The following is a 24,475-nucleotide window of genomic DNA, read 5'->3' on the forward strand; positions in this document are numbered from 1 at the left end:
CCTGCATTGTCTTTCTAGAAAAACATCTGGCCTATGTGTCATCCCCTCTGGGTTTTTCTTCTACCCACTGATGACACTGAGCAAGAGAATTAATTAGTCCCAATGAAATGATTCAATGGGTATTTCAGGTAGCATGAAAGTCTGGTAGGGAGTGTGCATTTGCATGAGTATTTCACTATAGTGGGGCAAGCTCATTACAATCTGGAATGTCTTCTTGGGGCTGAAGGTGTAGCTTAGTGGTAGAGCATTTACTTAGCATGCACCAGGGCTCCAAATTCAAACCACAGTAGTGCAAAAAGAAAAAAAAATGTCTTCTAGGAGGAAAGCAAAACATAAAGCCATGTGATAATCTATACAAATTTTATTTTGATATCAATTTGTATGGAAACAAGCAGGTGTCAGCATTATGCAGGCACAGAAAAAGGGAAAGAAAAAACTCCAGTGACAATTTGTATTTACAACATTTGGTTTCAACAAGGACAGGAAGCTTTACTGTTAGCTTCCTGTGGGAACTCCAGTTTCTGCACCTTCCCCTGCTGCCTCTCAGCATCTCGATACAACAGAGATTTCTGGGCCTTCAATCGGCAAGCCAGGCACATGAAAATTGACTCCACATTCTGGCTCTCTTTGGGGTCCTTGGCTGATGTCTCAAACAAGAGCATGTTGTGGGCATCAGCAAATTTCAGGGCTAGGTTGGAGGGCACCTGAATCTGTTCCCTCAAGTCACACTTGTTGCCCACAAGCACCTTCGGAACTAGTGGGGGCACAGCATGCCCATTGCATTCTTGGATCCACATTTTGAGGTTGGTGAAGGAGGTCATCTTGGTGACATCATAGACAAAGACTACTGCATGCACATTGCGGTAGTAATGCTCAACCATGCTTTTACGAAAGCGTTCCTGACCTGCTGTGTCCCACACCTGAACCTGGAAGATACAAAAATCCATATGTGGAGTCAGAAAAGGAAACATAAACAGACAAAAGAAAATATGGTCTTGTAGCATAAGAAAATGAGGTTACAGGGGCTGGCATTGTGGCTCAGTGGTAGAGCACTTGCCTAATGTGAGAGGCACTGGATTCAATCCTCAGCACCACATAAAATTAATTAATTAATTAAAGGTATTGTGTCCATCTACAATTAAAAAACAAAAAGAAAAAAAAAAGAAAATGTGGTTACAAGCTCCGACATAGGAAGTGGTTCTTGACAGATAAGCAGAATGGAATTATCAAAGTACAGACAGAAATTTTAGGGTTTGTCAAGTTTTTCTTAAGATTATTAGTTGCAAATAGAGTTGAAAATCTGAAGGCTTTTAGTTTAAACACTGGGGCATAAATTGGTCAAATTTTCTGGAGGGTACTTTGGCAATATTATCCAAGAAATACTCACAAATTTTGGAATTTGTAATCCCACTTCCAGAAATCTATACAAAAGACGTAATAGAGATGTGCTCAAAATTCTGCACAAAGATCTTAACCATGGTATTATTTATACTCTTCTAAAAACAGGAAACAATCTAAATGCTTACTAGGAAGCAAAAGTGTATAGCTATTCAATGGGCTATTATGCAGCCATTAAAAATAATGTTTCCAAAGAATAAATGATAAGAGAAATGCTCACAAAGTACAAGGAAGTGAAAAACAAAAGAATAGATACAAGATTTTTTCAGGATTGGAGGTATAACTCAGTGGTAGAAAACCTGGGTTCAATCCCCAACACCACCAAAAAAATTCATATGTTATTGTCTTGATTTTTAATAAAACACTAAACATAAACATGTGTATAGGAAAGAATGGAAGTGTATATAGAACATTAATGGTTATATATATTTATGGGCAGCAGGACTATAGGTGACTTTTTTTGTATTTTCCAAGTTTTCTACCATAAATATGCATTGCTTTATTTGGAAATTTTTTTCTTTTTCTTTTCCTTTTTTCAGTGCTGGGGATTGAACCCTGTGCCTTTTTTCATGCTAGGCTGGCACAGAACTACATCCCCAGCCATATTACATTACTTTTTAAAGAAAGAAAAGTTAGTGTTAAAATCTCACCTTTCAGCTGAATTTATTTAAGTCACTGGAATTTTCTTCTGCACTTTGACCTTTTTTTATTTTTTTATACTGGGGATTGAATCCAGGGGTGCTTAACCACTGAGCCACGTCCCCAGCCCTTTTTATTTTTGAGACAGAGTCTCAATAAGTTTCTTGGGGCCTAAGTGGCTGAGGCTGGCCTCAAACTTGTGATCCTCCTGTCTCAGCCTTCCAAGTCACTGGGATTATAGGCATGTGCCACTGTGCCCGGCTGGCTTTTTTTGATAAGACCAATTTATAAAGGAAAAAAAGCTGGTATCACTAACATGCACAAAGAGAACACCCAGGGAACACACACACTCAAGCCCAATCCTTTTGCCCTTTATACATCCAACATCTTGGACAAGAGACATGCATGCTCAGAGTGATGGTCCCAATGCCCTATACAATTCTCGGCTATCAAATAAAATTTGATTATGGCCACTAATTGATTACTATGGCTTTTAAAACGATGTACAGCCTTTGTTTGGAGTTAGTGGTCCATAAATATAATCTAGTAAATATAATTGAATCACTCTGCTGAGTGAAGATCTTACAGGGCCCCAGAGTCATCATTCTGAACATCAGTTTTCATTGTCCTGGCTCTCCTTCATCATCCTCTACTGACATGGCTTCAAATGTCTCCAGCATAACCCCCTCTTCTATTTCAGTTTTCATGTCCCTTGGTCAGACCTTCGCCTCCTTGCTCCTGGACTACAGTATTCTTTTGATTTCTGGATATATCCACTCCACTGTCTTCTGAATGCTACTTTCAAACTAGCCTTCCCAAATCCCCACTTGTATCTGAATGTCTTCTTATACTTCAGGAAATTATAGTGGCCCTCTACTGTGTGTGACTTCAAATGGAAAATTTTCTGTCTGCCATAAGTTGACTCTCCCAACCTGGATTCAAACTATTCAGGTAGCTACACCTGGTTCATTTGATCCTGCTAGTCCACCCTTCTACTGTAGATTTGCTTGCCCCCTCTTTGCCCTATCCAAATCCCACTAATTCTTGAAGGCTAAGCTCATATCTCCATCTTCTTTCTTCTTCCTCAAACTTTCTAAATCTCTCTCTCTCTCTCTCTCTCTCTCTCTCTCTCTCTCTCTCTCTCTCTCTCTCTCTCTCCCTCCCCCCCCTCCTTCCCCCCTCTAGTACCAGGGATTGAACCTAGGGGCACTTAACAACTGAGTCACATCTCCAGCCCTTTTTATGTTTTATCTTGAGACAGGGTCTTGCTAAGTTGCTTAGAGTCTTGCTGAGTTGCTGAGGATGGCCTTGAACTTGTGATCCACTTGCCTCCTGAGCCACTGGGATTATAGGCATGTGCTACTGCACCTGGCTACTTTCCCCACTTTCTATACAATTTTTTTTCCTTAGGAATTTCTTTTTGCATTTTGAGTCTGTATCATACCATTTAGAATATATTTGTGTTCTCTGATTGTCTCCTCAGTGCTCTTGGCACCTCTCCAGCTAGACTGTAAGCAGTCTTTTTCTACATCAGATCACTTACCATCAAGGTTTTCATTATCATCAAAAGCACTATTGGCCTGAGCCACCAAAACTACAAACAGTCTGGCAGTCTAGGTATCTGCCAGGGCCATTTCAGAGAGAATATATGACTTTTGTTACATAGAAAAACCTATGTCCTTGAAGATGGATTTGCTTCTGCAAAGACAAAAGATTTTCATTTCTTCCACCTCTCTGATGCTCTGAACAGGATGAAAGGGGAAGTAGGCTGAGAGAGGACTGGAGGTCATGGGGAAGGGATCAGGTCTAGCCCAGGAATATCATTACCACTTGGCTCCTGATCTCCACTTCCCACCCTGCCCCCCAGTAGTCTTAACTCTCCCTCCTGCCTCTGAGTAAGGCTGAATCCCTATCAGCCCTCAGGCATGTGGCAGATGCTTTAACACCATGAGCTCAGGATTCTAAAAATACCTGCCACTAGCAGGAACACGGGTGGGAGTGTGTGAGGTGTTTGAGGCTGAGTAAGGTTGGCTGTTTGGCTTTTCATTGGCTTCCTAATTGTGTATACCACCCAAGTTGCCGGAACTGCAGGGGGGGCCCTCTCTGCTGGAGACCTCCTCTGCCTTTCCAAGGGTATTGCTATCAAGAGCCTCCTTCTGGAAGCTTTTATTTGGAGGCTCAGAATTTCAACAGTAGGCATTGCTCCCAATCCAGCTCTTTAAAAACCTAATCTAAGTTATTTGCACCCCTGTCTGTGGTGAGAGGTAAGCCTGGAAGCAGGCTGCTCTCAGCATTGCAGTCTCAGAGCCCTCAGAAAAGGAGCAATAGCTGTTAGGTTCACCAGATATGGGAAATGATCTCTTTGTGTTTTGAGGTTCAGTGTTCTGTTCTTCTCGCCGTTTTTATAACCCCTGGCCCATGTCCTTTCCATAAATATCACCTCTACCCTGTGTGCAGGGATGACCACAACCTCTTAGACACACACACACCCCAGATCCTCATTTCTCTCAGATGGCCAGTGGGGCATAGTGGAATCAAATCAACATGTCTGCATTTCATGGCCCAAATTATGTAATTGTTGGGTGTCCTTAGGAAAGTTAATTTCCCTATCTTCAGTGTCCTTATCTGCATAAATGAAGATAGCAGTAGCTATCATGTGAGTTAACATTCCTTGTAAGTACATGACATTATGACTAAATATAGTCAGCCCTCAGTATCCCCAGCAGCTTGGTTCTAGAATCCTTGGAGGATGCCCAAATCATGGAAGTTCAAGTCCACTATGCAAAATGCTGTTATATTTGTATATAACCTATACTCATCCTCCCATATTCATTAAATCATGTTTAGATTATTTATAATACCTAATACAAAGTAAATGCTAAAAAATGGTTGTTATAATGTATTATTTAGGGGAGAATGATAAAAATGTTTGCACATGTTCAGTACAGATGCATGTTTGTTTTTTTTTTTAATGCCAAGGGGGTTCATGCCATGGATTGAACTCAGAAGCACTCAACCACTGAGCCACATTCCCAGCCCTATTTCGTATTTTATTTAGAGACAGGGTCTCACTCAGTTGCTTAGTGCCTCACAGTTGCTGAGACTGGCTTTGAACTTGTGATCTTCCTGCCTCAGCCTCCCAAGCTGCTGGGATTACAGGCATGCACCACCACACCCAGCTGAAAAAAAAAAGATTTTTTTTTGTAGTTGTAGATAGGCAAAATACCTTTATTTTACTTATTTATTTTATGTGGTGTTAAGGATCGAACTCAATGCCTCACACATGCTAGGCAAGCACTCCACCACTGAGTTACAGCCCCAGCTGCAGATGCACTTTTTTCAAATAATTTTGCCCCTTGGTTAGTTGGATCCTTACATGTGGAACCCATGGATATAGAGGACCAACTGTCTGAGAAGCCCAGAAACCCCACCACTGAATCTGGATGGACAACTGATTGTATGCTATTGGAAAGGCATCATTCCAGCTCTTCTCCTTAGTATCTGAGTAAAAGACTAAGAAAGTAATTTAACCACCCTCAACTGAGCCACACTTTCTTCCTCTGCACATTGGGAACTCATTCTCTCATGGTGGCTGGGATGAGCCAGTGAAATAATATGAGAAAGAGCTTCTGCAAAATGTAAAGTTCTCTGTAAATATTAGTTGTTATTCTCCGAAAGCTCAGCAGCCCTCCCCATTAGTCTTGCTCCTTGGATCTTTTGGGTTTCATCCTGGAAAGCACAGAAAGCTTGGCTTCTCCAAACTGAAATATAGCCAAGGCAAGGGCAATCCTGTGGGGAGACAGAGAGGAATGTGGTCAACATGCCATGGGGGGCTGGAGGCAGGTGGGTGCCAGAAGGTTGCAGGGCACAGCATGGGGAACTGCCAAAGATCAATTGAACAGTTTTAACCATTTTCCTGGGGCTATCCCTGCCTATGCAAGATTTAGCAAGCCTTGCATCCCCTGCACGTGCTCCTAGCTGACATGGGTATTTCTTTTCTCTAGGGAATATATCTTTCTACAGATGAGGCATGAATGTCCTTTTGTTGGAGGCTGATGGGGGAGGGTAAAAGTGCAAAAAATGGAGACAAATACATTTCTAACCTTTGGGGGACACCCCAGTGGGTGATGGGAAAAGTTTAAAAGAAATCCTTTTTCAACTAGCTGGATTGTCCATCTGCATCTAAGATACACACACAAAGCTGATACAGAATGGCAAAGGAGGACAGAGACAAAGAGAAACACACAGAGAAAAAGCAGCAGCCAGGGAGACAGACACACACACACACTGATGGATAATTAACCATTAAGCTAACTGGCAGAGGATGGGAGGAAGCTCAGAAGCCCTAAGGAAGACATGATGTCATTCTGACTGCAGGCAGCTTCTGAGGAACACTGAGCTCAGCCTCCATCCATTCGGTATAGTAACCCAAGACAGTGTTTTGTTCTCAGTGATCAGCAGAGGAAGAGAAATCCACAGTCCTAGGCTGCACCTGCCACAGCCACAATTGACCTGCAGTTTGACTGGCTCTGAGGGCTGGGACAGAAAGGGTACCCAGCCTGGTGAAGGAAACAAACTAAACAGGAGGGCTTCTTCCATGAGAATTTATCAATAATGGCTGAAAAAATAGTTTCTGAGTTTCCCTTCTACTTCTTACCCCCCAAACTCTATTCATTGTTTTCTGAGGCTTTTCCTCATTTTCCTTTCTTTCTTTCTTTTCTTCTTTCTTCTTTTGTGGTGCTGTGGATGGAATCCAGGGGTTTAAGTAAGTGATCTACCACTACATCCCCAGCCCTTTCCAGTGCTTTTAGACTGAGGCAGACTCAATATGGTTTAGTTAAACCTGTGACAGACACATAGGGAAGTTCCATCCTACCTTTCAGGGTTAGGCAATGCCTCCACCCTTCTTAGACTGATATCAGGAAAAACTGTCAGCTTTCCCATATGATGTCCCTCTGTGTGTTGTTACAGGTAACCTTGTAGGTTGGATGGACTAGTGGTGATTTATATGCTCTTCAAAGCATGATGCATGAAAATAGCACAAGAAAGGGAATTAGACTTGAGTTGCAGGCCTGCTCCTGTCTGATCTTGGGCATGTTTCTCTCTCTCTCTCTCTGAGCCTCAGTTTTCTATCTATAAAATTATTACATTGGATTAGAGAATCTCTAAGTTCTCTTCTATCTCGGAATATGTTCTAATTCTTATGCCCAAGGTGCAAAAAGCAAAACCCATGGACTCTAAGTGCTCTGAGTTATTTTTCTCCAGTGCTGAAGATGGAAACCAGAGCCTCATCCTTGCTAGGCAAGCACTCTTTAACTGAGCTACAAGCCCATCCCTGAAGGAGACATCTTGAAGGCTCCTGGGTCCTTGGGATACATCTTTGGGATGGCAAGACTGGCTGCCTCCCCCTGAGCACACTTCCCAATCTAGAGACTGGATATTTCCACCTAGAGCATAGCACAGAGGTAAAGAGCATGGGTTCTGAATCTGGGTTGAAATCCTGACCCTTGTTAAAAGGAAAGCAAGATAGAAAGAGGGGAAAAGTGCTTGAGAGTGAGAGTCAAAGACAGAAGCTCAGATCCATGTGTCATTGGGCAAGTTATTTCTTTTCCAACTTTAATCTCCTTATCTGTACAATGGGGATGATAACAGTCCTAATTTCCTAGGGTTGCTGTGAGTATCAAATAAGACAATGTATGTAAAGTGCCTAGCCTGGGCTCCTTGTTAATTCAGTAAACCAAAGTTGTTTACTAGTGTTGCTCTTCTTGAGGTCATTTTCACCAGGAAACACTGGATTGTAAATGTTGTGATGATGTGGGGGTGGGGGTCATAGTGAGAGGAGAGACCAAATGGGGCTTCAATTCCCTAGGGATGGCCCTGGTGATTAAGAGTGTAGCTTCAACTACAGCAAATCAGTCATTTCCCAGTAGGCACTGTCTTATGTCCTATTCTGGGACACAGGGAGGCAGTCCATGAGAGACCACACCCTACCCTTGGGCACAGGACAAGAGCTCCCTAAGACTTCTCTAGCATTCTCCTGCCAGGGCTGGGATTTTATGTCCTGACAGCCTTGTATTGCTGCTGGCTGTGGTCTAGGGCTATCTCAACTTGTCACACTGGACTTTTCTCCTTCCCCTGAAGGGGGAAGCCCTTTGGCAGCCATCTCCTAGCATGGTTTTGGCACTTGTTCTTTGAGAAACTCCAGGTCAGCCAGCTGATGAAGCAAAATCTTCTCCTATATAGATCATGTGCCAGCTGCCACAGACATACTGGTCTCTTGACTGCTGGCTCTGGCCTTGATGTTGAAGCAGCTTTACAAGAAGCAGGTTCCCATCTCCCCATTCCTATATTCCACTTAGAGTTCCTACAGAATCTGCCCTCAGAGGGGCTCCTCCTTGAGCAGTGTCACAAGGCTTTGTCCTCTTGAAAATATCATCTTCCCAAAAAAGCCCGTATTAAGCACTTATCTGCACGTGGTGGTGTGCTGAGCTCTGTTTCTAGTGAGTCACACTGTCACAGGCTCTGCCCTCTGGGAAAAAGTCTAGAATCTTTGGCAGAGGCTGTGAAACCTAGTTGGGCTAAGCACAAGGGTATTGGAAGGGAAGAACATTTTCAAAAAGTCTCCCCGAGGCCATTGGGTAGCAAGCAGGGTCCATTCTTCACCTCCCATTCCTCACTTTCATACTTCTTTCTCTCCTCTCCTCTTTTCCCCTTCCCTAGACTCCCCAATACTTCCTTTATCCTTCACCCAAATTTCAAATGAATTTAATTCCCCACTTTTAAATCCAGGGTATCAACATTTAAGGATTTTTGAGAGTTTAAGAGCCCATCCATATATTTCCACTTTGGGGGAAAAAGCATATTTTAGACATTACAGAATCTTACAGCCTTACATTAAAGAAGCTAGACATACTAGAGGAACATCAAACATGATGCAAACATCAAAATGAGAGTCCCAGGAAAATATAGGGATAATTAACTACCTTGACTTTAAAAGGGTGTGTAGCAATCCCCCCCCCCCGAAAAAAAATGCAAGAAGAAAAAAGATCAGAATTTTCAAAAGAATGCTCTATCTTCCTGGACTGGGGTTGTAGCTCAGTGGTAGAGTGCTTGCTTTGCACCTGTGAGGAACTGGGTTCTATCCTCAGCACCACATAAAGATAAATAAATAAAATAAAGGTACTGTGTCCATCTACAACTCAAAATATAGACCCTAGTACTCTGCCTTATCAATATTGAACTGCTCATCTTCCTGACATCTAGTGCCTTGGCCTGGTTTCTGAAGCCATTTTAAACACATTCATTTTAGCTGGGCATGGTGGCAAATACCTGTAATCCCAATGATTCTGGAAGCTATAGGATTGCAATTTGAGGTCACCCTCAGCAATTTCGGAAAGCATTAAGCAACTTAGCAAGACCTTGTCTTAAAATATAAAATAAAAAGGGCTGGGGATGTTGCTCAGTGGTTAAGCACCTATGGGTTTAATCCCTGGTACCAAAACAAACAAACAAACAAACAAACAAAACAACAACCCACATTTATTTTAATAATCAAGGAGTCTTGCATATTTGGGAGTGTTTCATCAGTCTCCCCAGTTGCTCAGTCTTTCTCTCCACTTCAAAGAACAGTGGCCTTGCAGTTTCTTTGGCTGTTTGACCATAGGCTCAGGGAAAGGCCAACTGTGAGTCCAGAGGGTCTCCAGTGTCCCTAGTGCCTCTTTCTTTCTTTCTTTCTTTCTTTTGGTGGGGATTGAACCCAGGGCCTTGTGCATGTGAAGCAAGCACTCTATCAAGTAAGCTATATCCCCAGCAACCCCTAGTGCTTTTCAGGAGCTTCTTTTCCCATCATCCTGCCCCGTTCTCCTCCCATGGCAAGTTGCCCTTGCCATGTCCTCCCTCCTGCCACCCTTTGCACATTGACGTATTTCTGTCCTATCGAGTTTCTGCCTTTTCTGAACTAAATGTGAGTACAAATGATCAGACAAGAATATTTTGTACTTAGCCTATTTGATAAACTAATGGGGAAACAAGGCACTTTCTTTGGCCCTCGGTTAAGGTGCTCAGCAGCTTTTACAAAGGCCTTCTGAACAATACCAACAGAATGAGTTATGGGCAGTTCATTCATTAGGTACCCCCAGACAAGTAAAGAAACTATCATTTGAGAAAGACTGTTCCCCAAGAACAAGTTTTGTCTATTAGAAAGGTCCACCAGGTGATCCAGTCTCAATCCTTAAAAGGGTTCATGGCTTTGTGCATAAACACCCTACTCCACCCCAATTCCAACTCAGTCCTAATCTTAACTAATAAAGTGCAATTTAAAATAAGCAGCTTTCATTCTCTGTGGATTTCCATGCTTTCCTTCCCTCTGATGCCACCTGGCTTAGCAAAAGTGGTTTTTTTTTTCAGCCTATTGGCACTCAAGAGGTATAAGAGACTTCAACATTGTGTAAAGTGCTTTGGGATCCATTCCATAGACTAGAACCAAGGGATGCCTCCCGCCTCCCTCTGCCCTCAGGTGCCGCTGCTCCTGCTCAGTAGGTCAGGGTCAAGGATGAAATCAAACATGCTTTTCCTGTCACAAACTGTCAGGCAGGGCAAAAGGTAAGAATGCAACCACTCCCACTTACACTAAAAAAATTGGGTGAAGTGGGGACCAGGTTCTGTGAGAGAGAAGAAAAGGGATGAGGAAGTGTGGAGGGTCTTGGGGCTCAGCAAGCTTCTATTCAGCCAATGCTGGGCATTTGCAACCACTAGAGCTATCCCTCAGACGAAGCCCCTTCCCAGCTCCCTCCCTTCCCAGATCTGACCAGCTGGATCACCTTGATCTTCTCGCCCTCGATTTCCACGGTTTTCTCCCTGAAATCCACACCGATGGTGGCTTCAGTCTTGTCCGGGAAGGTTCCCCCACAGAAACGGAAGGTCAGGCAGGTCTTGCCCACGTTGGAGTCCCCAATCACGATGATTTTGAAGATGCGAATCTGCACGTACTGGTCCAGCGATGAGTCGAGGTCCAAAGATGCTAGGCCAGCGGCTGAAGCAGGCTGCAGGTTCCCATGGCCCAGGATGGGCTGCGCCATCTCCCTGGGACCGGACTGGGGCCCCAACCCCCCTCGAGGGCTCCACACAAAGAAAGTGCCACGTTAGTGCGCTCGAGACGAGCGAGCTTTGTGCGTGTGTGTGCGTGTCTGTGTGTGTCCGCCCGTGTGTGCGTGCGCCGGCAACGTGTGTGTGTGTGCGCGCGCGCGCAGGGGGTGCCTCTCACCCTAGGCCCCCTCCTCCTCCAGCGCACCCTCCTTGCAGCTCCGAGGCACCAACACAAAAGCCAAGGAGAGGAGAGATGGAGGAGAGTGGACAAACCGCGAGCCGCCTTCTGCCTGTGTGTGCCCTAGGACCGGACGCTAGGGCATGTGATCCTGTTCCCGTGCCTTTGCCTAGACCCTCCCCTGTCTGGACCCCAGGGACTCACTGGAGGGAGGACGACTACCGAGGAAAGGAAGGGGGTGGGAGAGTACTTACACCACCCTGGGATAGTCTTCTTCTCTCCTTTTCCTATTTGTCTTATAGGTTTTAAGCTCCCCACCCTTCTCCCCCTCCCCCCTTGGCCGGAGCGCACAAAGTCAGTAGGCAGGGAGCACAGCTGGGGAGGACAAAGAGAGCTGCACACTAAGGCATCACTAGAGCACTTTGGCTTCAGTGCGATCAACTCAAAGGTAGGGGTGTGTGGGGGGGGTCAGAGATACCTCTTTTACCTCCGGAGCAGCAGGCAGCTGCACCGCTCCTTCTTGGTCCACTATCTCTCCCTCAACACCAACACCACCACCAAGTCTCGGAATGAAGGGATGCTCTGTCTTATTGAGTAAGCAGGTGCTCTGGCAGAGACCAAGGAGCCAGGGAGGGCGCTGCCAAGACACGCAGTGGGCTGTGTGTGGGGGGTGGCGGGGGGGGGGAGCGCAACTGAAAGAAGGGAGACAGGGGGCGCGGGTGTGCGTGTGTAGGGGGTGTTACAGTTTCTGTCACAGACTTGCCAAATGTAGGGGGGCGCGTACCAGGCGCCAACCTCCCCTCATCACACCACGAGCACCCATCCTCTGAATGTTCAGGAGAGCGTTTCCCATTGGCTGCTGCAGTCGGTTGTGTTTGGCTGGCCAATAGGGAAGGTCCGCCACGGGAGTGGGACACATGGAGGATAGGAGAAGGGGGAGTTGGTGGTGGCCGCTCCAGAAAAAGGGGATTTTGTTTCTGGAGTTAGCCATTACAGGCCCAGGTGAGGGATCTTAGGACATGGCATAAATTCCACAGTGCCTTGCATTTGTGAGCCTTCCATATAACCATTAAACTTCAGGATGGCAGAGTTTCAAGGAGAATTGCAAATCCCTAGGAGGGTTCACCACCCCCTCTGCAACTGAATGTAGAACAAAGTGGTTGGGTCTAATTTGCCAGAAGCCTAGATTATGCTTGGAAGATGATAAATGAACACAACTTTCTTACGGTATTAGAGGGCAGCTTCCCAAAGCTTATTAATCATCATACGTTTTGGTCAAGACTCATATTCCCTCTTCCGAAAGTGATCTGCTGGTTCAGAATTTGTTTGAAATCAACTTTACTGAGGAATAATTTACATACAATAAAGTGCACCCATTTTATATTTGCTTTAAAGAATACTCCTCCTTGTATTTCATAGGCTAAGATGACAGTGACATATGCCAATAGCACCAAGATATAAAATATTGATAATGCCATCAAAGTCAGGGATTCAAGCTGTACACATGAGCTGACATCTTATTTGTGAATCTGAGCTGCAGGAAGAGACAAATATGACTATATCCATTCCCACCAAGAGGAAAAACAATTCAGTATCAGTGATGTCTGTGAGCAAAGTGGAAGTGACTACTCAGTTATGTTCAAGTTACTCAAAATGGGGTCTTCTAGTTATTAAGTGTATTAACTGAGTTAGCAGATATATTTATAGCTAACCTCTATCATATATGTGGGTCACCCATTTCTAAAACCCTAGATCATATTATTCAACATTAAAACCATCCAGAGAAGGAATTAATCTTAGTTGGCTAATCCAAGGTCACCATCATGAATACCAATTACCATGCTATAGCATATCAATCATCATTGCATAGTATTTTGGTTTTTTTATTGCCTGATGTCCAGATAATAGTTTGTGGAACATTCTCATCTATATTAAAAGCTAATGTCCCTAGTGTTCTTTACCTATAAAAGAATAGCTGTAAACAGTAAGGGAGAGAGAACTATTAATTGGGAACATCATATACATATGGTGGAAAGAATCTTTGCCAACTCATACCTAGAGTTACTGCTAACTTCCTAAGAAATATAAAAATAAGCATTATAACCACATAAGATTATTTAGATATAGGCTTCTAACAAAAACTTGTCACTGAGTCTACCTCTGTAAGACAGAAATTTTGATTTCTGGGAATATGGTATTTCAAAATGGGTTCTATAGCCAGGCAAGGTGGCAATAATCCCAACAACTTGGAAGGCCAGCCTGGGAAACTTAGTGAGACCCTACATCAAAATAAAAAATAAAAAGGGATGGGTTGTGCTCACTGATAGAGTGCTCCTTGGTTCTGTCCCTAGTACTGCAAAAACAAAACAAAATGGGCTTCTTGTCCTAATAAAAAGTGTATGTTACTTGTGTGGGACAAGTCTTGGGGGGCTTTCACATAATATTTTTGGAATCAGTTTGATGGGCATTTTGCTATTTTATAACGTTAAATATAGTTTTTAATTAAAAAGATAAGAAAACTACCTCATTGCACCTATTACAAAAACAAATGTGCTTTACAAATGCTTTTGTTTTAGCTTTGGATCATTAAATTCTTTTAAATATATGTGGTTGTTTCATGAGACCCTGACTGTCATGATTTCACAGTGTTTCTACCTTTTTTACCAACAGATGTGATCAACTCAATCAATTTATTATCATTTTTATTATTATTTTGTTGCTGTTAAGAGATGGGGATCTTATTGTCCAGGCTGCCCCTAAATTCCTGGGCTCAAGCTATCTTCCTGCCTTAGCCTTCTAGGTATATTATAGGTATTAGAAATATCAATATACAACAATGTCTGTAAGGGTTTTTTTCTCTTTTTCTTTTTGGCAGCGCTGGGGATTGAACCCAAGGTCTTTCCAGCCCTCCTGTAAGCCCTTTAAAATATTAAATAACTATAAATAATTTCCTTATTCTCCAGTTGATGTTTTCAATATTTATTCCCTGAAGCATCTCTAGGTAAAATGTCACCCATTGACTGTACTTCTCAACAATGATCTACTCTTGCTGAATGGCTAAAGAAACTCTGGATCATTTCATCCAATAACGATTGCTTCCAGGGTTAAAAACTTCTTAAAACAATACCTGTAATTTTATTTCCTATTCTCATTCCACTAAAAATTTAACTTCATCACCTCCAAAATTCGGAAACTCTTTTGCCAGTTCAAATCTCACCCCACCATACTTACCTGTCTTTATCACAACTCCCTAATGCAGTATGTACTATCATTGTCTCACAAAGGTGTGCTGGGGGCTGGGGGTGTGGCTCGCTTGCCTAGCACATGGGAAGCACTGGGTTCCATCCTCAGCATCACATAAAAATAAATAAATGTCCAACTACAAAAATTCTCTCTCTCTCTCTCTCTATATATATATATACACACACACACACACACACACACACACACACACACACACATGCTGATTTTGTTTTTCATACCTCAAGGCCTGTTAATTTAACAAATAGCTTGGTGCTTGCTCTAAGACACTTTACAAATATTGGTTCATTTAGTATTCCTAACACCCTGGTGAGATTGGTATATGAGGAAAATGAAGTCATTAAGTGATTTGCCCAAGTGGACCAGCCAGGATTCAACCTGGGTCCCTATGGATCCAAAGTTAACATGCTTAGCCAATAAACAATGTTACCTTTGGTCCCCACATATTCACCACCTGAAATATCATTTCTCTCCCTCCACTATTTGAAAGTTGCTATTCTTCCTTAAAGATACAGTTCAAATAACACTTTCGCATGAGTTTTTTCCTTAGTGATTCCATCACAAGATCTTCTTCGTTGCTCTGGCACTGCACCAAATAGGATTATTACTTAAATGACCAGTATATGTCATTTCCCCAACTAGACAGTTACCATTTTCAATACTTTTTATTTCCACTTAAGAGTCACTTTCATAGTTCAGTCCAAGAGGCAAGTGCTCAAGGAACATGTTAAATTAATATGTAGCCCAAATCCTTGAAAAAGGTATATATTTTCTGGATACAGCCAAAAAAGTTATTTACGGTTTAGCTTACACTTAGCAGAGTCAAAATACCTGCTTACAATCAGCCCTTCACTACTCCTCCCACAACTCAAAACTCCTCCTTAGGATTTAGGAAAGCATCGACTCTTTTACCAGCATCCTGCTCTCAAGCGCAGAAGCCATCATAGCAAGAGACTATCCACTGCTCCTACTCAGTGCCTAGAACATAAAAATGCAGCGTATAAAAGTGGTAAGAGGACAGAGCGCGCAAAACGATTACTAGTCCCGGAAACAGGCTGGGTGGAAAAGTGCCAGAAACTTGTAAAAGACGGAAGTACGTTCCAGATCTGGGAAGTCAGGGGTCCAGATTCGGACCCATGGAAAGACTGGAAGTGGACCACAGCAAGAGAATCCGGAAGGCTTAAGTACCTAGTAGCTTGTGGCCTAAAACGGAAAAACAATGCGGTTCAAGGGTCACACTTTGTGGGGTACTGTTATCAGTTCCCATCACCGATAGAGCGGCAATACCAGCCACAGCCGCCAGTCAAATGGCTCCACCGGTAGCTCCTTAAACAGTTCTCCAAATTCGCTCACGCCAACTCATTGCCACCAACTCAAAGAAACTTACTAAGCCGAGCCAGAACCCGGGTCTTTGCAAAGCGTACGAGCACATAAACGCATGCGCAAATCCTATTACCTTGCGGACCAATCGCACTGCGATGCTGAGTGCTGCGCCTGCGCAGTAGGCCTCTGGTCGCAGTTCCCAGTTCCTGGCTCCGGCAGGCGGGCTTCACTGTCCAATGTCCACTAGCATCTGGGGGGAGGAGCCTGCGTAGTGTGCGTGTGAGAGGAGGGGGGAGGGGGCTCGGGCCCGTGGTGTTTGACCCGTTGGTCGGTGAGTGAGAGAAAAAGGAAGGAGGAGGTCTGGAGTAGCGGTTGCCGAAATGTTCCGGTGTGGAGGCCTTGCGGCGGGTGCTTTCAAGCAGAAATTGGTGCCCTTGGTGCGGACAGTGTGCGTCCGAAGCCCCAGACAGAGGAACCGGCTCCCAGGTGACTGACCCATCCCGGGCAAACCCCACCTCGACGTCCAAGGGCCTGGGTGTCATAGGCTTGGCTACCCATACCTCACAATGTTCCCCCACCCCTTGGAAATCTTACACTCACTGTCGCATGGACTCCGAATTCGAGGGATACAAACCCTGAGTTTGCAAGCAGAGGAGTCGGCATAGCCTTGCCGACCTGACCTTCAAGAGATTTGAACCCCAGTAGTTGGCTTGAGGCCTTTTCTGGGGAGGGTTTGCTGTTTAGGGATTACAGAAAAACTGGGCATCTCATTGTCCACCGCTGCCTTCCTGCCACCCTCTCCTCGCCTTTTTAAAGCAATGAGGTCAAGTATACTGTGTCATTTACTAATGGTGAGACTTTCAGCAGGACATTAAAGTCATATGCACAAGTTTTCTGTAAATGGGGTTAATACCTGCTCTACCTTCCAACCCAGATGAGATCTATAGATTTGAATACCCTGTGAAACAGAAATGGTCTAATGCAAGATGTCAATCTGTTGTGCACCAGACACCAAGAGAATTGGCTCAAAATTAATTTGAGATGCCTGGTCAGTGTAATTCTTGGTGGTCATTAATGCTTCAAAGAGAGTTTGCAGAACACATTGTGTTTGTCCTCCATGAAGTTGGATCATCAAACTTTTAGAGCTGGAAGGTTGTTTTTTTTATTTTTGTGGTAACGTTCAACCTACTCATTTTATGGATAATAAATTGAGGCACAGAGGTGAAATTACTTGCCCAAGGTCACATAATTAATAGGTAGAGCTAAGGATAGTTTGCCAGTCTCTAGGCCCCTAATCCTCTACAGTCCTACTCTTCTTCCCTTTCTGAGGTTACAAAAAGTTAAGAATGAATTTGATTCCTTTCGCATTAATTAGTCCATTGTGATTCCAATATCCATTAATTTTCCAGAGCATGGTTTACATCTGTCTGCTTATACAATCTCATGGAGACAATGAGGTGCATTTTTAATCAATAATATTTGAATGATAATCCCAGGGCATTTGCATTGACAAAATCAGAATTTATCATGGAGGCTTTTATATTGTGGAAACACCTTTTGGTTGATTTTTTTTTTTTTTTTTTTTTGGTGGTGGTGCTGGGGATTGCACATGCTATAAGGCTTCTACCATTGAGCTATATCCCCAGGCCCCTTCTGGATGATTTAAAATTTAAAACTTGGAAGCTATTTCCCTCAGATTTTTAAAGTCTTTACAAATCTGCATTTGAATAGTTTTTCCAGTTGCTGGGAGTCGGACATTTCCTGATAGGTGTATCAGGCATTATGTCCCAGGGCATATTGCTTTTGGAACCTGCCTTCCTTTTAAACTAATGCTCTGACCATGGGTGTCTTTTGCAGGAGTTTTGTGCATCAGAAATTCTATGTAAATTTCACACAGAAAGGTAAAGTTAAGGTAAAGATTTTCATCAACACTAGCCTTTCCAGTGTGAATTTATTTGGCCTTTCTAATGTGAATTTATTTTGCTAAAAACTCACAGCTTTAGCCATGCATATTGGGGCATGCCTGTAATCCCAATCCCTGGGAAGCCTGGGGTAAGAAAATCACAAGTTTGAGGCCAGCCTGAACAATTTAGGGAAACTTGCCACAAAAATAAATAAATAAATAAAATTAAAGGGGCTGAGGTAATAGCCCAGTTGTAGAGCATTTTCATGATGAAAGCCCTAGGTTCAATTCCCAGCATGACACACACACAAACAAAAGAATCTCAGCCTTTACGAGCATTCTGAAGTCTAACCAGAAAGATTTGCATTTGCAAAGTTCAATTGTTTTATTAAAGATATTTTAAGGGGTTGACAATATTTAGAACTGCTGATAAATATAGACTCAAATGTTTTTTCCATTTCATGGCTTCATTTGAAGGCAGTCTACTGTAGGAAAATTCTGAGTTCCTGACATATTCATCTATCTAATTGTACATACTTATTCTTTGTCCTTTGGCCATGCACCAGAGCATGATATAACTTGCCTTTAAAAAATGGATGGGGGTAAGGTTACAATTTCAAAAAGAAATTATGATATTCTCATTTTAGGAATTAAGTCTGTTTTGTGGCTTGATTACCAACTGTTTTTAATCTGATTTCTTTTTCACATAGTAGCATTTGCTGTATGTTTTTTCAGAGGTAGGCAAGGTTTATACACCACTTTCCCCACTTCTCTGCCCCTCACCTAGTTCTTTGCCAGGTTGTTAGCAAATTTTCTTCTTTTTCTTTTTGATTTTATGTTTCTTGTGTCAGCAAACTTTAAGCCTGCCTTGAAACTATCTCATCTACATATACCATTGTCGGGTTCATTTCCATATCCATTATATGTTGCCTTTCACCTTAAAACCACAGTAGTAGTGCCATGCACATGCCTGTAACTCCAGCAGTCTGGGAGGCTGAGGCAGGAGGATTGTGAGTTCATAGCCAACCTCAGCAATGGTGAGGCGCTAAGCAACTCAGTGAGACCTTGTCTCTAAATAAAATATAAAAATAGGACTTGTGGTAGTGGCTCATTGGTCGAGTGCCCCTGAGTTCAATCCCTGGTACCAAAAAAATAAATAAATGAATAAATAAACGAACAGTAGTAAGCTACTGTGTGCTATTTTTTGGATGTGCTGCCTCCTTCCAGAAATGATTAAAGGTAACTAATAGTCACAAGTCTATGTCTGCATTCATCCCTGAGAAGCAGATGGGTTAGATAACAGATTTTTTTTCTGTTCTGTAACATTTTATCTGATAATCAAACATTGTGCTGCCCATGTGATCAAACTGCTCACCGACTCCCTGACCCTAAGTTCAAATGTTTAATATTTTTCTCTATTTGGAATCCTTCTCACCTCTTTAAAGAGGAAACTTGAATTCTTTGTGGGCTAGGATCTTAGCATTATGGACATTGCCAAATGATACTTTTTAAAGCCTAGGAGATGAGTCTTCCTTCACTCTTTTTTGCTTCGACAGGACTTTTCAGAAGAAAATCTTTTGCAAGTAAGCCTTTTCTATAACCAGTTAATAAGTTAGATTTTCTAGAATGTTTGTAACTTTTTAAGGGAGTAGCTACATGTCTTAACATTCTTCTAGATCATGTTTCCAAAAGTTTCTGGGTCATATGAATTGATTGGAGGACAGAACCCAAACCTACTCCAGGAGAGACTCCTGGGAATGAGAATGAATGAATATCTCCAGGATAGAGTCCTCGATATAGTTCATATGATCAGAAAAGTTTGGGGAGTACTGTTTTGCATAAGCAGTGACTCTTTCCATTCTACTCCACCGCCCCAAGGTTTATAAAACCAAACTGAGCAACTCTGATGATTTGTGTCAAGCTCATTTTCTCAGATTCAGAGTCATTTTTCCTCCTAAACTAAACACTACCTGAAGAGAAGGATTATGTCCTATCTATTCTTGTGCCCTCAGTGTCTTATACAGTCTCTGGCACAGGGTAAATTCTCCATAGCTAAATGCTAGTTCTGTGGAAGACTTTGCAGAAGAGAGTTAAATGTCTTTCTTTGTCATTGAAATAATTTTTCCTTTTGTGCCTTTCATCAGAGTGGTTCATACTATACTATAGTTATTACCACTCTGATTTTTCTGAAATTCTAGCAAAGTCGATACTTTAACAGGCTGATAGTCACATGCCTCATCCCATAATCATAGTTACTTGGGAGTCTGAGGCAGTAGAAGTACAAGTTCAAGGCCAATCTTAGCAACTTAGCAAGATCATGTCTCAAAAAAATGAAAAGGGCTGGGGATGTAGCTCAGTGTAAGTTTAATTTCTGTACCAAAAAAAGGATCAATAAACAAATAGTTGTCATACTCCTTAAAAGAAGCATCTAGCTAAAATTGGCACTCATCCAGGCATGGTGGTGCATACCCGTAATTCTAGCAACTTGGGAGGCTGAGGCAGGAAGATGTCAAGTTTGAGGCCACTCTCAGCAATTTAGAAGGGCCCTAAGCAGTTTAGCGAGACCCTGTCTCAAAAAGTGCTGGGGATTTGGCTCATTGGTAAAGCACCCCTGGGGTCTATCCATGGTACCAACAAATAAATAAATAAATAGGCTCTCTCTGTAGGCTTGTCCTGCCCTCTGTTTTATTCATGTTAGAAAAATCAGTTTGACACTCAGGAATCAGGTCTCAAGAGCATATATAGACCTCTTAACTATTTGGGATTCCTAGGTGCCTCAGTGTGTAGATATGTTTCTGGAACAGGCCTTCAGGGAGTATGGAAAAATGGATTATGAAACCTACAGAAATGAGTTTGCTAGTTTAGTACTTTCTGATGCTAATCTGTGGTGTTTAAATTTTTTAAAATTTTTGCTAATTTATTAAACAACATGAAAGTAAATGGGATCTGGTTAAAAGAACATTGCAAATAATTTTTAAATGTTAAGTCAACATCAATTTCTATCTCCTTCCTTCATTTATTCATTCAACAAACATTTATTGAGGAAACACATGCTATGTATCATGCACTGTTACACAGAACAAATTGGCTTATTGGAAATCAAACACTAAGTGTGCAGAAGAAAGCTCAACCTGTATATGTGCAGTCTAACTGCAGTTTTTCTTCTTCTTTTTCTCTTTTTGATACTGAGGATTGATCCCAGGGATGCTTTACCACTGAGCTACATTCCCAGTCCTTTTATTTTTTATTTTGAGACAGGGTCTCATTAAGTTGCTGGAGGTCTTACTGAATTGCCACCTGCCTCAGCCTGGGGGCTATAGTCACTAGGATTACAGGTTTATGTAACCACACCTAGCTTGACTGCAGAAAATTCCAAACAGGCAAACTAGTGCAATAATGAGAAGTCAAGAAGTAACTCCACTTTTCCCACTTTGGTAAGATAAGTGAAAAAGCATCTTTCAGTCATGATGGAAATTTTTCTAAAGTTTTGAAACTCTGGGGAGAGTGGTATAGCAGTACTTTCATGGGTAAAAGAAAATCAGAGAAGAATATAAACATCCATATAATACTTACCTTGGTACCTTTTACAAAATTAAAGTAATTTTGTAGTTATGTAAAAAGTTCTTTTAATGATAGTAGTGTATTATATTTCTTTTCAAGAAGTAGCTTAAATGTTAGCTTTTTAAAGTCAATTTACTTTTTTTAGAGAGAGAGAGAGAATTTTAATATTTATTTTTTTAGTTATCAGCGGACCCAACATCTTTGTTTGTATGTGGTGCTGAGGATTGATCCCGGGCTGCATGCATGCCAGGCGAGTGCGCTACCACTTGAGCCACATCCCCAGCCCCAATTTACTTCTTTTTAAAATATTTTTTTAGTTGTAGATAGACATAATTTGCCAGGGATCGAACCCAGTACCTCACAAACGCTAGACAAGTACTCTACCACTGAGCCATAAACCTGGCCCCAAAGTCAATTTACTTTTACATATCTTCTTTTCAGGGTAGATTGAAGCAAAACTGGAACTTTCCTCAATTTATGCTTTGTTTTATCAGTCCATAAAAAGCAAGCAAAAAAACAGAATAAACACAGCAGTGTTAAATTCAAGTTGTTATAGTATTTGTATTTAGTATCTTCTAGAAGGATAAACAGAATTTTTTAAAAGAACATTTATGTTCTGGGCTAAAGATGGGAACCAAGCTTATTCACATGGAACTTTTTCTTGCCAGTTTCATTTTCTACCCAGTTATTCATTTCTACTTCTAAATCTTTATCATTTTTATGGGCATCTGAAAATCAAAAACTTGCCCAGATTAAGATAAGCTTCTCCCCCTTTCACATTTTTATTTTCATGATTTATTGTTATTTCCAAATATTAACCATTTATTTTATGTTGTGCTGAAAGTTTCTAAAGCAGGTAAGAAATAAGAAGAGTAAAGAAAAATACATTTCCTTTTCTAAGAGAATAGGTCCAGTGTCTCTATCTGTAATTCAGAAATCCCAATAGAACTGTTGGGGTTTTGTAACTCATTTGCAGGTCAGTATAAAACTTGACCTGAATTGGAGAGAGGCTACTATAATTGTATGTGTGTGTGTGTGTGTGTGTGTGTGTGTGTGTGTGTGTGTGTGTGTGTTTGCTGAGGATTGAACCCAAGGCCTTGTGCATATGAGGCAAGCACTTTACCAATTGAGCTATGTCTCCAGCCCTACTTATAATTTTTTAAATCCCCATGTAGTGTAGTTGGTCATAGAAATATTAATGTGCTTGACTCTAGTTAGCTGCCTCTTACTGTGCCAGGTGTCACTACGTGGTAAGTGCGTTATATACTTAAGACAATTTTGAGTGCCCAAGTATTTTAGATGAGAGACTGCAAATCTGTATTGGACTGGTTTTTACACCACCACCTCCTCCCCATCCTGGCACTGTGAAAGTAAGAGGGAAAGTGCATTATGATGATGATGATGATGATGAAGAAGAACTGGGGATTGAACTCAGGGGCACTCAACTGAACCACTGAGCCCCAGCCCCAGCCCCAGCCCTATTTTGTATTTTATTTAGAGACAGGATCTCACTGAGTTGCTTAGCACCTAGCCATTGCTGATGCTGGCTTTGAACTCGTGATCCTCCTGTCTCAGCCTCCTGAGCCGCTGGGGGGAAAGCACCTTATTTTTAATCTCTGCAAGTACAGGTGAAATGCCACTACCAGGGCCCATTCTGTTTGTCTTTATGAATGTTTTCTCTGATATGTGGAAGCTAACCCACACTAAGCATAAGCAGGGAGAAATAGAAGTTTAGTGAAGTAGACAAAGGGGAATGAAGGAAAGGGATAGGGAATAGGAAAAAGAAAGACAGTGGAATAAAACTGACATAATTCTCCTGTGTTCATATATGGATACACCACAGTGACTCTACATTGTGTATATCCACAAGAAATTAATTTAAAAAAATATAAGTAAATGGCAAAAATATCATAGAGGGATGGGGAAAGAGAAGGAGGAAGAGAGGTGCCGGGGTCAGAATTAAAGAACCTAGTCAGGACTGGAGTGTATCCACCAGCATCTAGTAGTTTCAAGCCGTGGTGTCACCCACCCAGGGTCATCAGATATATTCATTTAGGAATTTGTAAGAAGGCAAATTCCTTTATTTTTAGGGTGTACTCTTCTGTTATTCCCAAATTATGCATGCAGTTAAACATAAATTCTTTCTCCTAGAATTCTAAATAAAATTTGTTTGCCTTTCTTTTTTATTTTTTTTTAGTTATACATGACAATAGAGTATATTTTGACATATCATACATACGTGGAGTATAACTCCCCATTCTTTTGGCCGTACATGATGTGGAGTTACACTGGTCCATTATTCATATATGAACATAGGAAAGTTATATCCAATACATTCCACTGTCTTTCCTAGCCCCCTCCCCATCCCTTCCCTTCATTCCCCTTTGTCTACTCCACTGAACTTCTATACTTCCCCTCCCTACCCTCTTTTATTATGGATTAGCATGTACATATCAGAGAACATTTCTACCTTTGGTTTTTTTGGGACTGGCTTATTTCACTTAGCATAATATTCTCCATTTCCAGCCTTAGAAATGCAAATTTTTTAGGCCCATCCCACACCTAGAATTAGAAATACTGGGAGTAGTGCCTGACCAGCTACTATTTTTGGCGGGGGTGGTGGGGGGATACCAGGAATTGAACTCAGGGGCACTTGACCAGTGAGCCACAACCCCAGCCCTGAGTTGCTTAGTGCTTTACTAAGTTGCTGAGGCTAGATTTGAACTCATGATCCTTCTGTCTCAGCCTCCTCCCAAGCCACTGGAATTACAGGTGTGTGCCACTGCACCCAGCTCCAACTACTTCTTAACAAACCTTCTAGGGGATTCTAACACACTTTAAAGTTTGAGAAGCATTATTCTAGATTAAAGTTTGCAAACTACAATTATAGACCAAACTTGGTCTATGGCCTCCTGCTTTTTGTATGCCTCACAAGCTAAAAATGGTTTTAACATTTTTAAAACGACCAAAAAATATGAAATACTATTTTGTGGCACATAAAATTATGTAAAATTCAACTTTTAATGTCCATAAATAAAATTTTATTGGAATACAGTCATGCCATTCATTTATGTGTTGTTCATGGCTGCTTTTATGCATCATCAGCAAAATTAAATAGTTATAGCAGA

General features: G+C 41.9%; 2 protein-coding genes across 6 annotated transcripts in view; one reads left to right on the plus strand and one right to left on the minus strand.

The window, feature by feature from the left end:
• Positions 1 to 343: 343 nt before the first annotated feature.
• On the minus strand, positions 344 to 11,915 carry Rab33a (RAB33A, member RAS oncogene family). 2 transcript variants are annotated; one of them, XM_005319308.4, is made up of 3 exons: positions 11,778 to 11,915; positions 10,857 to 11,154; positions 344 to 926 (listed from the first exon to the last, which is right to left on the minus strand). In XM_005319308.4, exons 2-3 carry the CDS (start codon positions 11,112 to 11,114, stop codon positions 471 to 473), a joined length of 714 nt encoding a protein of 237 aa, XP_005319365.1. In that variant the 5' UTR covers positions 11,115 to 11,154; positions 11,778 to 11,915; the 3' UTR covers positions 344 to 470. The 2 variants fall into 2 exon arrangements, with proteins under 2 accessions (XP_005319365.1, XP_021578032.1); XM_021722357.3 differs by having other exon boundaries at positions 11,787 to 11,862.
• Positions 11,916 to 16,151: 4,236 nt separating this feature from the next.
• Aifm1 (apoptosis inducing factor mitochondria associated 1) overlaps positions 16,152 to 24,475 on the plus strand; it is a 35,106-nt gene continuing 26,782 nt past the window's right edge. For 2 of the 4 annotated variants that reach the window (XM_021722358.3, XM_078034289.1), the window contains exon 1: positions 16,152 to 16,369. In XM_021722358.3, coding sequence (XP_021578033.1) covers positions 16,264 to 16,369 — 106 coding nt within the window. In that variant the 5' untranslated portion in view covers positions 16,152 to 16,263. The remainder of the gene's footprint in view (positions 16,370 to 24,475) is intronic. The other 2 variants (XM_005319309.5, XM_040285320.2) reach the window with 2 other exon arrangements.

The sequence above is a fragment of the Ictidomys tridecemlineatus genome, chromosome X (genome assembly GCF_052094955.1).
Source record: "Ictidomys tridecemlineatus isolate mIctTri1 chromosome X, mIctTri1.hap1, whole genome shotgun sequence".
Classification (NCBI taxonomy): Eukaryota; Metazoa; Chordata; class Mammalia; order Rodentia; family Sciuridae; genus Ictidomys; species Ictidomys tridecemlineatus.